Genomic DNA, 15,618 nt, shown 5'->3' with positions numbered 1-15,618 from the left:
CAACATGAAAAATGTTGTCCATTTCCCATTTTTTTTCTTTTTTTTTCTTTTTTCATAATCTGCCTTTAAGGATTAAGTGGGAACATTTTAGTTTGTGTTTTGTACTTGATCCTCTGTGTTGACATATCAGTGTTTCAAGTAGTATTACTAACTGAAAATTCTTTCAAATTACATGTTTAATCTCATTGAGTTCAGTCATTGCTCAGGGAAAATACCCATTGACTTCAGCTAAAAAAACCAATACTGATCTCAGTGAGGAATCTAGAGTGGACAAGAACAGAAGCTGCAGGACTAAAAAATTATGTTCATTGACTGAACTCATTAATTAAAGTTAAATCTAAATGTTGCTGAATTTATACAAAATATTACATTCAAGAACCTATGTTAAAAGAATATTATTTAGGTTGCAAAGTCAATCACATAAGTTAGAAAGTGCCACAAAAAAGTTGCCTGTGCAACAGAATAGATGGTGCTCACTTAATGAGAAGTTACTCAAAATTTTGTTTTCGCCTCATTGTTCAATATGTTGCCCCATGCCTTAATTGTGGTATGCTATTTAAACCCTGTTCTGCAGACAGTATTACTCCTTTTTACCTGAGCTGTTCTGTGGTGCTCATCATTATAGTATCTGAGGGCTTCACAAATATTAATGAATTTATTTTTGTCACATCTCTATGAGATGAGGGAGTATTATTATCCCCATTTTGCACATGGGGAACAGGGGCACACAGAGATGTAGGTCAAACATATCCATTAGTTTTGGGTGCCAGTTTGAGACACCTGGCACCTGATTTTTTACTTAGCATTACATACCACTTTATATGTCAAAAGCACAGCTCCCATTTTCTCCATTTCTCAGCACTTTTGACATTTCAGTGTCTGGATTTCAGTGTCTGCCCATTTTCCCTCAGCCATGACCCTTTGTGCCCTGTCCCCTCCAACCTGTCCCAATCCTGTCTCTCTACTGATTTCTCATCCCAGTCCCATTCTCCTCACTTAGCCAGTCCCAGTATCCACTCTTCAGGCTTCTCATCCCAGGCCCAGTCTTATAGCCCAGCAAGTCCTAGTCTCACCGCTTTGGATGACCTCGCTGTTCTCACTCCCAGTCTCTCCCCCTGTGGCCTACCTGCGTGTCCCAGACAGTCACAATCTCTCCCACCCTTGGCTCCTCATCTGATGTCTCTTCTCTGCTCCCCGCATCCATCTTCCCCGTCCCCACTAGCTTCCTGTCCCAACCTCCCTTCCTGTGCTTCTCGTCCAATCTCAGTGTCTCCCCCTCACTCCCACCAGCTGCTTGTCCCAGTCTCTTTGTCCAGCCAGTCCCACTTCTCCTTCTGCACCTTGCTTCTCATCGGATCTGTCTACCCTTCCCTTCTTTCCCCCATCTCACTGGTCCTTGCTCAGACAATCCTTTTTCTCAGTCCCCACTGCAGCTCCTCATCTGTTGTCAGTCTTCCATCCATATACTTGGTTCCAGCCCCTTCCCTCTTGGCTTGGCTTCTAGTCTTCTTGTCCAGCTAGTCCCAGTCCCCCTCACCTCCCTGACACCTGGACCAAGTCTCTTTGCCTAGCTTGACCAAGTTTCCCCCATCAGTCCAATTTCCCTCTCATCCCTCTGCCAATCTTCAATCAGTCTCTCACCACCTGGCTGTTTATCCCAGTCTGCTCCCCCATTGCCCACACAGGTCCAGCTCTTGTCCCCTCTGTATTCAAATCACTCAGTTTTTTCCTCCATACTTCCTAGGCCTAGCAGGGGGCCTATTGAAAGCACAGGGGAGTGTCTCCCAATTCTCCGTTCCTGTGCCTGGACCCAGCATGGCCTGTAGCAGCCCATAGCTGCAATCACAGGGTAAGTCCTGCTCACATCTTGACTGGAACATGCCCAATGTGCATTGAAACTTTTGGGGGAATTTAGCTGCTAAAATCTAAGTTGTTTTAACAGAGCATTTGTGAACTGCAAAATTTTAAATAAAAGTCTTCCAATTTTAAAAAATTTGGTCAGATTGGCCAGGAAAAGCACATCCCTCACAGAAAGGCCATACATACCCCTGTCAGATTTCAAGTGCCTGCTCCAAAGCATGGCACTAGAACTATTAAAAAAAAGATCTCCAGGGACAATAAGCATTTTAACATAGGCAAAACAACATATTTTTACATAGCTTCATGCTTGGAAGTGGCTGCACTATTCTGCCTAAAATTTTTTAAACAAAAATTCAGCCTGAGGAAAATGGAAAATTTCAGCCCAGTGGTTAAAGTTTGGCAAAGTAACAAGCAACTGAAAAGAGGTTCTTATAATGGGAAGGGTTGGGGAAATAGATGGTGTATGAGCCCCACCTACAATCCTTATTCTGAACTATTTGTGTGCAAATAATAGGATGAGTAGTTTATTTGAAAAAGTTTTCCTGTTTTTAGTGCCATAATAAAGACTCAACTGTTGTATATGCAGCTCTTACTGCATTCATTCAGCTAAGTTGTTGTATGTGATTTTGAGCTATGCTGTTGTAATTTTCTTTATTGTATAAACTTAAAATACTTTCACATTTTTTATTGTGTCCATGTAACATTGTTTTAGTTACTCCTGTGTTTGCTAACGTTCCGAGTGATATGACAGTAGAAGTTGGCACAAACGTTCAGATTCCATGCAGTTCTCAAGGAGAGCCTGAGCCAGTAATAACATGGAATAAGGTAATAAATCTTTGTTAGATTGCTTTAGAATGCAGTGACTTTTTCAGATTTCACCACAGTTAAATCAGGCTTTATTAGGTGTGCTGTGGCTGATTGTTGCTTGTTCTGTGTCTAACCTCAAATGACATCAGCAGCTCAGGCATCTGTGCTGCCAAGGGTGTTCAGAGTGTAGGTCCTTAACCTGAGAATTTGTCTATGCTACAGTGGCACAGCTATTGCACAGTGGCTGTGCAACTGAAGTACTGTAGTGTAGACGCTTCTTACAATGACAGAAGGGTTTTTCCATTGATGTAGGTAATCAGTCTCTCCAAGAGGTGATAACATAGCTGCATCTACAATGGTGGGTAGGGTGACCTAAGTACATTGCACAGGGTGTGAAATTTTTCACATCCCTGAGCGATGTACCTAGGTTGTTCTAAATTTTAGGAATAGATCAGGCCTGTGGAGCACCTCTAATACAGGAATTGTGCCTAAAATTTACATCCCAGTTTGAAAAAGGATGTTCAAAGGTATTGCAAAGGCTTTTCTATTTCAGTTTTGTGCAGCTCTGAAAATTACAAGTCTATATCAAGAATAGGATAAGGACTGCTTGCAGACATTTTGCTAGCATTGTGGAGGCCCTAGACAGTACTGTAACTTCAACCAGGAGAGTGGTTGGTGGCTCATGGTGAAGTTGTTGAATTGTACCTTTCTGTCTGTGCTTTTTTGACAAATATCTTTTAAAAATATTTTCTGTAAATGAGAGCATCGTAATGAAGAAATCTCACACGGAGATGATATTAACTTAAACAAATGAAAACTAATGAAAGCAAGAAAAGTCAGGCAGGCCTCCCACTCAGTCTTCGATTTCCACTGTAGTCTTACCCATTGCAGGAATCTGACAACAGTGGATGATCATGTATAGCATGCTACGCTGTACTAGTGTCCAATTACATGAGTTAAGAATAAAGCGCCAATATGAATCTTGAATTTCCTTGATTCTCATACCACTATAATACTGCTTTAATTGTTGCATAACAAGTCTCCCCATATGCTCCAACTTTCAAAAGTATGTTTTTTGTAAATGACTGCAGATACATAACATGTGCATTAGATGAATATCACTTTCAATTGGGACTCACTGCACTTTGATGGCCGTATTCTCCACAGTTCTTTGGCCTCCTTCCTTTCTTGGGTTTGTGTGGTTCTGGTTTTTATTTTTTAGTTGCATCAGCTAACCTTGTTTTATTCCCATTCTTTCTATCAATAATTAATTGATTTCTTTTGGTAGTTGACTTTCATGATGGTTAACAGGTTTGTCTTTTGCCACCTATGTTTCATATGATGATTGTGTATCTGGGTTGGTTGGCTTCTAATTTTTTAATTATTTTGTTTTGTATTTTTTTCTCTTGATCTCTTGCAATAAGCACTCCCATACATTTTTAAATAAAAATCAATTATTCAAAATTTGATTGACAATTTTAGCTTCATGGTCATTATATGTCCTGCAGGGAACAGTATCTGCTGTCCCATCTCATTTTGGCAAAAGCCAGGGAGCCCTCATCACCACTATGCCTTGCTCCCTACCGCTTTCTGGTGGTTGAGAAGCCCAGTAGCCTTTACTTTATTAAAAAAAATAAAACCTCTGCTGAATTCTGCCATTGTTGCTGTATTCACACTCAACTGCAATCTGAGTCTTCCATGAGTACACTGGATTGAAAACCCTGGAGCTAATCTACAATGACCACTGAGATTTCTGAAATTTAGTGCCTACAATAAAGTATACAGCATGCACAGAAAATGGCACGCACCTCCTCTCCTTCCTCTCTGCCCACAGATTTTCTGTGTTTCCCTACAGAAAACAGCAGGGAAGCAAAGGGAAGCCACACTGGGAGGGGTTATTGGGGGCGACCATGGGCACATTTTGGGGGGAGGGGATTTCTCCCCTCCAAACAGAGGTGAAGCATAGGGGGCACATTTGGTTACATGCTACTGCCCCCACTCATTCTGCAAGCACAGAGCTGCTCAGGCGAAGGAGGCTGTGTCTCGGCTCCACTGACTCTGCAGCAGATAGTCCCTTGGCTTTTGGGAGGATGATGGGCAACCTTGTGGGACAGAGATAAAGGCAGCTGTTCTTGGTGACTATTCAGCATGACTAAACTGGAGTTTCAAATATGTGTAGGCATCTCTGGAGTCTGTTGTGGTTGAAAAATAACAGAACTCGCCTACACAGTGCAGATGAGAACATTACATAGTGGAAATAAACAAATGATAGTGCACTTGACATCAGTTTCTCTCCAATAATGGAAACTGACCTGCAGCAAGGCCCTTGTCCCTGCCTGCAGGTATATGGGATCTTGGGGAGCAATTACCACACGGGTGGGGTGCAAATTAATTTATTTATTAAAGGAAAAAGGGAGTGGTGAGAATTTAACAATGAAATACGATGGGATGGGGTGTATAGGGTGTTTACAATAGACAATGATGGTGGGGGGGGTTTCTTATTGAACAGTGTAGGGAGTTCTAACAGTGGGGTACAGTAAGTGGGGTTTAGCACAATGGGATACAGTACAGTTAATAAGCAACTCAACTTTATATAGGAACAGCTCTAGATACAATGTGGAATGTAAAACATACCAAAAGGAAATGCAAAATAAAATAGTAGCTTCTATATAGAATGGTCAACAATCTTAGATAGAATGTATTAAGTGGTAGGTGGCCTTATGCACAATGTAACACAATAGTATTAATGCAAATACAAAGTATATCAGAAAGGTGGAAGTAATATGTGAATCACAGTGCAATAATACAATATGGGTGATAAGTGAAATTATGCAGTGTAGACTTAATTTGTGAGGCTGTGATAGCAAGAGTGTACCCAAAGGCTGGGTCAAGAAACCGGGCGGGGGGGGAAATGATAGTGGCAACTGATGAGAGATGCAGCTGCAAGCAGCGAGAGACTCTGAAGCCCTGCGAGGTAAGGACAACAGAGCAGTGTGTGTGTGTGTGGGGGTGGGAAGTTCAGATGGTGATGCAGACGTGGGGGAGAAAGCAGCAAGGAGTTTGGGAAATTCAGAGGGTGATGCAGATGCAGGGGAAAAAGCAACAAGGGGTTTGGGAAGTTCAGAGGGTGATGCAGACACGGGAAAAAAGCAGCAAGGGGTTTGGGAAGTTCAGAGGTGATGCAGACACAGGGGAAAAAGCAGCAAGGGGTTTGGGAAGTTCAGAGGGGGAGATTGGAACAGCAAGAACTTTATCTATCCTCTAACTTAATCAAACTTATATAAAATGACAAGCAGCTTCTACAAAGTAACAAAACAGGTACAGAATACAATCAGGCAATGACTTTTTAAATCTATCTTAACCAACGACTAGGCAAAACAACAAATATCACAATTCTAAGCAAACTGCAACAAGCAGCTATATGGAGCAACAAAACAACGAACTATAGCAAGGCAGGTGAGACTTACAAGCTTTACAATCTTAACAAACTATGACTTATTAAACTAAAGAAACAAAATCTATGGTGCACCTTATGCTATGGGGAAGTTACAGAGGGCAGAGTGGTATGTGCCCCAGAATACAGCTCCCAAGGCAGCCCCCAAGGAAGCCAAGGGAGGTGGCTGCAGCAGTGGATACAGCTGAAAACCGTGAGTCCAGGGCAAAGCCCACAGGAGCAGAGCTTAGCAGCAGCACCAACTTACTTTTAGTGGCAGAGTGCCACAGAGTTTAAGAGAGAGGTTTTAAAACACAGACCAAGGTTTAGCTTGAGTCTGTGTGCTGGGGAGACAGAGCCAGCAGCTAAAATAATAAAATAAAAGTATAGAAAGTTTCACAGAGAGATTCTTACCATCCCACAAGGCAGCAGCAGAGGCAGAAGCAGCAAGAACATCAGAAGGCTCGGTACAGTCTTGATAATCAGGAGATCTCTCAGGCAGCAATTCGTTCTTCATGGGGGGGGTTCAAAAATGGGGGTACGCTCAAAAATAAAATGAGAGCGGAGAAAGGACCCCCAGAACCCCTGGTTGATCAGACCAGGCAGCAATGCAAGAACCTTTCTGAAGTCTGTTCAAAAAATGTCTGTTTTTAAAGGCAAACCCTGGCAGCTTCCCGCCAGTAACTCTGATTGGCTCCCCCTCTTACAGGGAGGAGGGAGGCAGAGAAAAAACTGCAGGCAGCCACAGAGGCATGTTTGGACTAGCCCTGAGCCCAGAGGTATGACTCATGCCCAGGATCCTAAAAACACAATAGGTCTTGCAGCTCTGGACAGTGCCCACCCTACACCAAGCCCAGGTTTTAACAAGGTGATAACAGGACTAACCCTTTGAACAGGGCAGTGGTCCCACTTAGCATAAGTGGCCATCCCTTTGAGAAGGGCAATGGCTCTGGTTAGACAACTTAAGGGACCCTCCCTTTGAGAAGGGCAGAGGCCCTGGTAAACAACTTAACAGCCAGGGAGGGGCGGCCACAGGAGGAAAAGAAGAACAAAATGGAGTAAGGGGACAGCTGTAAGAACAAAATGGAGCTGTAACAGACAGCCCTAAGGTCAACCACTGCTTAGCTGAGAGGCAACAACAACGTACTGAGAAGGCACAGAACACAGGGAAATGTGTTCAGAGCAATGGCCCTGTGGAGAGGGTACTGAACTCCGCCTTCCTGCTGAATTATTGGCAATATTCCTCTCTTTCCCCGTGAAATGGTTGGGGTACTCAGATCAGGCTGCAGGGCTGAGTGCCAGCAGAGGGGCTACTGGGTACCTCTGTCATGAGTGGGGACTAGGATTTCCTCTTTTCCCAGTATTAGAGGGGAGGAAAGGAGTCTGAATGGAGTGTTTCTGTTCTCCCTCCTCTGAGGATAATTAGCATTTTGCCAAAGCATTCAGTTACAGGAGGTTGTATTCAAGTGAATATGAATGAGAATTTGTATTCAAGTGAATTCAATCCATTCCCTACAGCAGGGGTAGGCAACCTATGGCACGCGTGCCGAAGGCGGCACACGAGCTGATTTTCAGTGGCACTCACACTGCCCAAGTCTTGGCCACTGGTCCAGGGACCTCTGCTTTTTAATTTAATTTTAAATTAAGCTTCTTAAACATTTAAAAAACCTTATTTACTTTACATACTACAATAGTTTAGTTATATATTATAGACTTATAGAAAGAGACCTAAAAACATTAAAATGTATTACTGGCACACAGAACCTTAAATTTGAGTGAATAAATGAAGACTCGGCACACCACTTCTGAAAGGTTGCCGACCCCTGCTCTACAGTATATGACCCCACAGGGTCTTGTTTTAGTATTTGTTGGGCCTGCATTTTATATGGAAAGGGCACACAACTGTGAGGATATTTTATATTGCTTTTTTAAGTTCCTAGACATAATAAATACATTCCGTATACTGTTCTGCATGCAAACCATCCTGTCTCAGTAGAAATGTGCAGTACTGTGAGTTATGCTGCTTTTTCTTGGAAAATTTTGTTATCTAAACTATAAAAAAAAGTTTCTCTGAGATTTATTAATGGATTTCTGTTGGGTTAATTTAAATGATTGACTTGGCGTATAAAATTGGTCTGAAATAAAGATAATCTATTACTGTTCTCAGAACAAGTTCACACTGCTGTAAGAAAAAAAATATTTAAAATCTAAAACCAATTTAAAATGCTAATAAAATTGCCAGAGATGAAACATTCAGAATAACTGAGCATTGTGCTTTGCTGCAGGATGGAGTTCAGGTAACAGAAAGCGGAAAGTTTCACGTTAGTCCAGAGGGATTTCTTACCATTCGTGATGTTGGAACAGCTGATGAAGGTCGATATGAATGTGTTGCCCGGAATACTATTGGATACTCCTCAGTTAGCATGGTGCTAAGTGTTAATGGTAAGGTTTATAAATTATAATGGGTAGCAGGATATGAGTTAGATCATACAATTTATACTGTTTAACCTTAAAGGCATAAAAATGCAGTTTCAACACCAAAGGCCAGCTTGTGAACTCCTTCCTCACCTAAGTGATTGTGTTGATTTTAGTGAGACTACTCAGGTGAATAATGGCTCACCAATGTGAGTAAGAGATTCAAAATCTGGTCTTTGGGGAATAAGTCAGCCAAAATCTCTAATATTCAAGCATCTATGTGACTTCATGGCCTAGCATTCTTGGAGCATATTCATGACTGAAGTCCAAAAGAATGCTTTGGGCCACAGGAGGCCACACTAGTTTCCTCTTGAGATATTTTTTGGCTCTATCTGAACTTGCTAGTCCCATGCACAAACTGACTTTTGAGAATGACTTGACAATAAATCCACTGGCATTTTTAAAGGTAAAAAGGTTGCAGATCAGTTTTTAAATTAAGAGATGGGGGGAAAGCCGATTGCTGCAGAGGAACAAATGGATTGGACAGAGACTTCCCTTAGAGGAGAGTCTATTGATAGAGATTCTCAAGGTTTTAGTCAGGAGGAGAGGATGGAAGCGGATAAAGTATGGGCCAGATCAGAGAAGAAACATTCACATAAAAAAGAATCTGACACATCAGAAAAGGGCAGACAAATAAACAGGGACAAGATTTTAAAGCACTTGTACACAAATGCTAGAAGTCTAAATAATAAGATGGGTGAACTAGAGTGCCTCGTTTTAAAGGAGGATATTGATATAATAGGCATCACAGAAACCCGGTGGAGTGAGGACAATCAATGGGACGCAATCATTCCGGGGTATACAATATATCAGAAGGATAGAACAGGTTGTGCTGGGGGGTGGGGAGTGACACTATGTGTGAAAGAAAATGTAGAATCAAATGAAGTAAAAATCTTAAATGAATCCACATGTTCCATAGAATTTCTATGTATAGTAATTCCATGCTCTAGTAAGAATATAACAGTAGGGATCTATTATCGACCATCTGACCAGGACAGTGATAGTGACGAGGAAATGCTAAGGGAAATTAGGCTATCAAAATAGAGAACTCAATAATAGTGGGGGATTTCAATTATCCCCATATTGACTGGGTATATGTCACCTCAGGACGAAATGTAGAGACAAAATTTCTCGATACTTTAAATGACTGCTTCTTGGAGTAGCTGGTACAGGAACCCACAAGGGGAGAGGCAATTCTCGATTTAGTCCTGAGTGCAGCACAAGATCTGGTCCAAGAGGTAACTATAATAGGACCGCTTGGAAATAGTGACCATGATATAATACCATTTAACAATCATGTGGTGGGAAGAGCACCTCAGCAGCCCAACACTGTTGCATTTAATTTCAGAAAGGGGAACTATGCAAAAATGAGGAGGTTAGTTAAACAGAAATTAAAAGGTACGTGACTAGAGTGAAATCCCTGCAAGCTGCCTGGACACTTTTCAAGCTAAGATACAGATGTGGGGACCCGCAAGAAAGACCCCCTAAACTTATTTCTACCAGTTTAGGTTAAAAACTCCCCAAGGCACAAATTCTCCCTTGTACCTTGGATTAGGTAATGCTGCCACCACCAAGTGATTAGACAAAACTCAGGGAAAGGATCACTGGGAGTTCCTCCTTTCCCCTAATATTCCCCCAAGCCCTACACCCCCTTTCATTGGGAGGCTTGAGAATAAACAAGATGAGCACAAACCAACCTTGGGGTTTTTTAGACCACTAAAAAAACCCAATCAGATTTAAAAAACAAACAAAAAAACCAGAACTTTATTAGGAAGAAAAAAGTTAAAAGAAGCACCTCTGTAAAATTAGAATGGAAGCTAATCTCACAGGGCAGTGAGATTCAAAACACAGAAGATTTCCCTCTGGGCAAAACTTTAAAGTTACAAAAAGAAAACCAGGAATACACCTCCCTCTCAGCACAGAGAAAATCACAAGCCAAAATAAAAGTAAGCTAACACATTCCCTTGCTAGTACTTACTAATCCTAATGGAGTTGGATTGCTTGCTTTCTTAATCCGTCTCTGGCAAGCACACAGAACAGACAGACAAAGCCTCCCCTCCTCCCCCCTCCGATTTGAAAGGGGAATCTTGTCCCCTTATTGGTCCTTTTGGTCAGGTGCCAGCTAGGTTACCTGAGCTTCTTAACCCTTTACAGGTAAAAGGATTTTGTGGCTCTGGCCAGGAGGGATTTTATAGTACTGTATACAGGAATGTTGTTACCCTTCCGTTTATATTTATGACAACACAATAATAGCGGCCCAACTTAAATGTATACCCCAAACTAAAAAACACAGTAAAAGAACTAAAAAAGAGCCACCATGGCTTAACCATGTAAAAGAAACTGAGAGATAAAAAGGCATCTTTTAAAAAGTGGAAGTCAAATCCTAGTGAGGTAAATAGAAAAGAGCATAAACACTGCCAATGTAAGTGTAAAAATGTAATAAGAAAAGCCAAAAAGGAGTTTGAAGAACAGCTATCCAAAAACTCAAAAGGTAATAACAAAATGTTTTTTTAAGTACATCAGAAGCAGGAAGCCTGCTAAAAAAACAGTGGGGCCCCTGGACAATCCAGATAAAAGAGGAGCACTTAAAGACGATAGTCACTGTGGAGAAACTAAATTAATTCTTTGCTTCAGTCTTCACAGTTGAGAATGTTAGGGAGATTCCCAGATCTGAGGAATTGTCACAGATTGAAGTGTCATTAAAGGAGGTTTTGGAATTAATTGATAAACTTAACAGTTACAAGTCACTGGGACCAGATGGCATTCACCCAAGAGTTCTGAAAGAACTCAAATGTGAAATTGCGGAACTATTAACTATGGCTTGTAACCTGTCCTTTAAATCAGCTTCTGTACCCAATGACTGGAAGATGGCTAATGTAACGCCAATATTTAAAAAGGGCTCTAGGGGTGATCCCGGCAACTACAGACTGGTAAGTCTAACATCAGTACTGGGCAAATTAGTTGAAACAATACTAAAGAATAAAATTGTCAGACACATAGAAGAACATAAATTGTTGAGCAAAAGTCAACATGGTCTCTTTAAAGGGAAATCATATCTTACTAATCTATTAGAGTTCTTTGAAGGGTCAACAAACATGTGGACAAGGGGGATCCAGTGGACATAGTGTACTTAGATTTCCAGAAAGCCTTTGACAAGGTCTCTCACCAAAGCCTCTAATGTAAATTAAGTTGTCATGGGATAAGAGGGAAGATCCTTTCATGGATTGAGAACTGGTTAAAAGACAGGGAACAAAGGGTAGGAATGGTAAATGGTAAATTTTCAGAATGGAGAGGGGTAACTAGTGATGTTCCCCAAGGGTCAGTCCAAGGACCAATCCTATTCAACTTATTCATAAATGATCTGGAGAAAGGGGTAAATAGTGAGGTGGCAAAGTTTGCAGGCGATACTGAACTGCTCAGGATAGTTAAGACCAAAGCAGACTGTGAAGAACTTCAAAAAGATCTCACAAAACTAAGTGATTGCACAACAAAATGGCAAATGAAATTTAATGTGGATAAATGTAAAGTAATGCATATTGGAAAAAATAACCCCAACTATACACACAATATGATGGGGGCTAATTTACTATAACTAATCAGGAAAGAGATCTTGGAGTCATTGTGGATAGTTCTCTGAAGATGTCCACACAGTGTGCAGCAGCAGTCAAAAAAGCAAACAGGATTTTAGGGATCATTAAAAAGGGGATAGAGAATAAGACGGAGAATATCTTATTGCCCTATATAAATCCATGGTACGCCCACATCTCGAATACTGCATACAGATGTGGTCTCTTCATCTCATAAAAGATATACTGGCATTAGAAAAGGTTCAGAGAAGGGCAACTAAAATGATTAGGGGGTTGGAACGGGTCCCATATGAGGAGAGATTAAAGAGGCTAGGACTTTTCAGCTTGGAAAAGAGGAGACTAAGGGGGGTTATGATAGAGGTATATAAAATCATGAGTGGTGTGGAGAAAGTGAATAAGGAAAAGTTATTTACTTGTTCCCATAATATAAGAACTAGGGGCCACCAAATGAAATGAATGGACAGCAGGTTTAAAACAAATAAAAGGAAGTTCTTCACACAGCGTACAGTCAACCTGTGGAACTTCTTGCCTGAGAAGGTTGTGAATGCTAGGACTCTGTAACAGGGTTTAAAAGAGAACTAGATAAATTCATGGAGGTTAAATCCATTAATGGCTATTAGCCAGGATGGGTAAGGAATGGTGTCCCTAGCCTCTCTGTTTGTCAGAGGGTGGAGATGGATGGCAGGAGAGAGATCACTTGATCATTACCTGTTCTCTTCATTCCCTCTGGGGCATCTGGCATTGGCCACTGTCGGTAGACAGGATACTGGGCTGGATGGACCTTTGGTCTGACCCAGTATGGCCATTCCTTTGTTGTTTTAATTGTTTTATAAGAAGCCAGTGTAAAAACAAATTAGTAAAAATATAAACAAAAATAATAGGCTGGCTGAGAGACTACCAAAATCATTTGTAACTCTTCCATGATCTTATATAGACTAATCCCAAAGCTCTTCTTACTGATTGTAACTGTTTTTTCATTGAAAATTTTACACAATACAGTGTACACATTTTTTCCTTTCATTAACTAATTTAAATCTAGGTAAGAATGGCACAATATCTGTGTAATATAAAATGAACACAAGCTACTATATATTTAAAAAATATATATATTTGGTTATTGTTTCTTGTCCTGAATTCTGTTTTGCTCTTGCTAACTTTATATAAATGTTTTACTGTGCTGATTGCCCTGGCCTCTGGCACATAAACATAAAAAAATATGCAATGCATAAAATTATATTGCATGTAATAGACAATTCAAAGCTCCCTCCCCCCATGTACTGCTTCATCAGTGATCCATAGTCAAACACATTTCTGACCAAAAATAAGTGATGTGCTCCGATCTCTGAATGTCATGAACTTGAGCTCTGTCAGAATACCAGAGGACAAATAGCAGAGTTGGGAGACCTTCACTGAAAAATCATTATTTCCAGGGAATGAGGGATGCAAATCTAGTGACAGTGTACAAAGGTATCAGCTGATCTCAGCCTCCATGGTGATTCATAGAGAGAGAGTTCCTAAAGTTAGTCAGGTTTCAAATGAAACCTTGAATTGCACAATAACAAATCAGAAGCCAGTGCCATTCACATAGTGCAGATGTAATGTACTAAGTCTAACCAGGTCCAATAAGCAGTAGCCACAATGTTCTTCAGTGTTACTGAATAATATCATCAGACAAAACGCACTGAAGTAGTCCAACCTTGGGGTGATAAAGCCACGGTTAACTCTGGCATGAACAAGGAAGGATGGCTACATTTTATCTAACCATCTGAAGAAAACAAGGTATAAGCCACTTATATTACCTGAAAATCCAGTGAAATGTGGCCACGCTACACTGCACAATAATTTATGACTGGAATATATATATATATATTCCAGTCATAAATTATATATATATATATGAACTATAATTTCAGAAAGGGGAACTATGCAAAAATGAGGAGGTTAGTTAATATATTTAACTGATACTTAATCTCAGTTCTTCTTCTTCTGTGTCCAGGGCCACCCAGGGGGGAGTGCAAAAGGGGCAATTTGCTCTGGGCCCCTGTTTAAGATGGCCCCCAAACTGAGTGGTGTTGCGAGCTGGCACCAGGGGTCACAGTGCAACTCACTCAAATTTGGCCTGCCTACCCCTCCGTCATAATGGACAGAGGAGTGACTGGGCCAAACATGAGTGGAGCTGTGACTCTGTGCTCTAGGTTGCAATGCCCAGAGCAGGGAATTGTGCCCAGTATTGCGGAACAGAAGCTGCTGCTACAGGGTGAGTGTGGAGCTGGCTCACTGTACAACCCCAAACCTCTTTCTGGGGCCTCTGTCTGGGGCCTTTTTTTGGAAGGATATGGGGGGGCTCAATTTCAGATTCTGCCTGGGGCCTCTGTGTGGCCTATGTGACTTCCTATGTCACAACATCCACACAGTCATAGCCAACAAAATTCTCTTCACCTCGATGTCGCACAGACTCAGACTGCAGCCTCAGACTATTTTCAAAGCATGATGCAAATCAAACTTTCTTACAAACTTCCCCTCATAAACAAAGCTCGAGGAACAATCTGGTATCGTTTCATGGTGGGAGGTAGGAGATTGGGAATGAGGCTAGGAGTAGAAGAGAATAGGATCCTTCATGATCAATTGGTAGCGAATATTTAAAACAAAATTAAAATAATGCAAAAATGTCTTTAGACATCCGACCATTGCTTCCATTGTTTAGATCTTGTCACGGGCTGCTCTACTCACTGCTGGTGCCGCCTCCTGGTGGTTCTGGGGATTAGCTCAGTCAGGCTGATGTCCCTTTCGGCAGTTACACCCCATCAGTCTCTCCTTTGCAGCTGTTCTCTCATGTTAGGAACCACAACCTTCTCTTTGAGAGTCAGCCTTCTGGGGGAGAGGGGGAGAGAGACTAGATGTGTATCAAAGTTCCTTCTCTCCAGTAATCTCAGGCAGTCTTTCACTTCACTACCTCACAGTGCCTTTCCCACTGTGGCTGGCAGGGGAACCTGGGCACACCCGCTACTCTGGGTTCCAGCTCAGGGTCCCTCTACACAGGAACCAAGGCCTATTCCCTGCATGTTACTGTCTTTCCCTGAGCCGCTTCCATACCTCCTGGCCCTCCCCACTTCTCTGGATTTGACAGTCTCTTCACTCCCTAGCTTCTGTTTGCCAGAAGCTGGGAATGAGTGAAGGGGAATGGATCACTTGATAATTACTTGTTCTGTTCATTCCCTCTGGGGCACCTGGCATTGGCCACTGTCGGAAGACAGGATACTGGGCTAGATGGACCTTCGGTTTGACCCAGTATGGCTGTTTTTATGTTATGTTCTCCCTCTCCCCAGGGAGTAACTTTAGGCAACTTGTCTCTGCAGCCTCTCAGACACAACTCCTTTCTCGCAGGGAGTAACTGCAACCTTCTCCCTGCCAGTCTTTCCGCTTCCAATTTCCTGTCTTTTATAGAAACCCCACCTG

The 15,618-nt window shown here is 41.7% G+C and overlaps 1 protein-coding gene across 2 annotated transcripts in view; it reads left to right on the top strand.

The window, feature by feature from the left end:
• PXDN (peroxidasin) overlaps positions 1 to 15,618 on the top strand; it is a 152,385-nt gene that overhangs the window by 90,414 nt on the left and 46,353 nt on the right. For both annotated transcript variants that reach the window (XM_039532192.1, XM_039532191.1), the window contains 2 exons: positions 2,573 to 2,685; positions 8,386 to 8,542. In XM_039532192.1, coding sequence (XP_039388126.1) covers positions 2,573 to 2,685; positions 8,386 to 8,542 — 270 coding nt within the window. The remainder of the gene's footprint in view (positions 1 to 2,572; positions 2,686 to 8,385; positions 8,543 to 15,618) is intronic.

The sequence above is a fragment of the Mauremys reevesii genome, linkage group 3 (assembly GCF_016161935.1).
Source record: "Mauremys reevesii isolate NIE-2019 linkage group 3, ASM1616193v1, whole genome shotgun sequence".
NCBI lineage: Eukaryota > Metazoa > Chordata > Testudines > Geoemydidae > Mauremys > Mauremys reevesii.
Note: the sequence above shows the minus strand (reverse complement) of the source record. Positions and strands in the feature narration are given on the sequence as shown.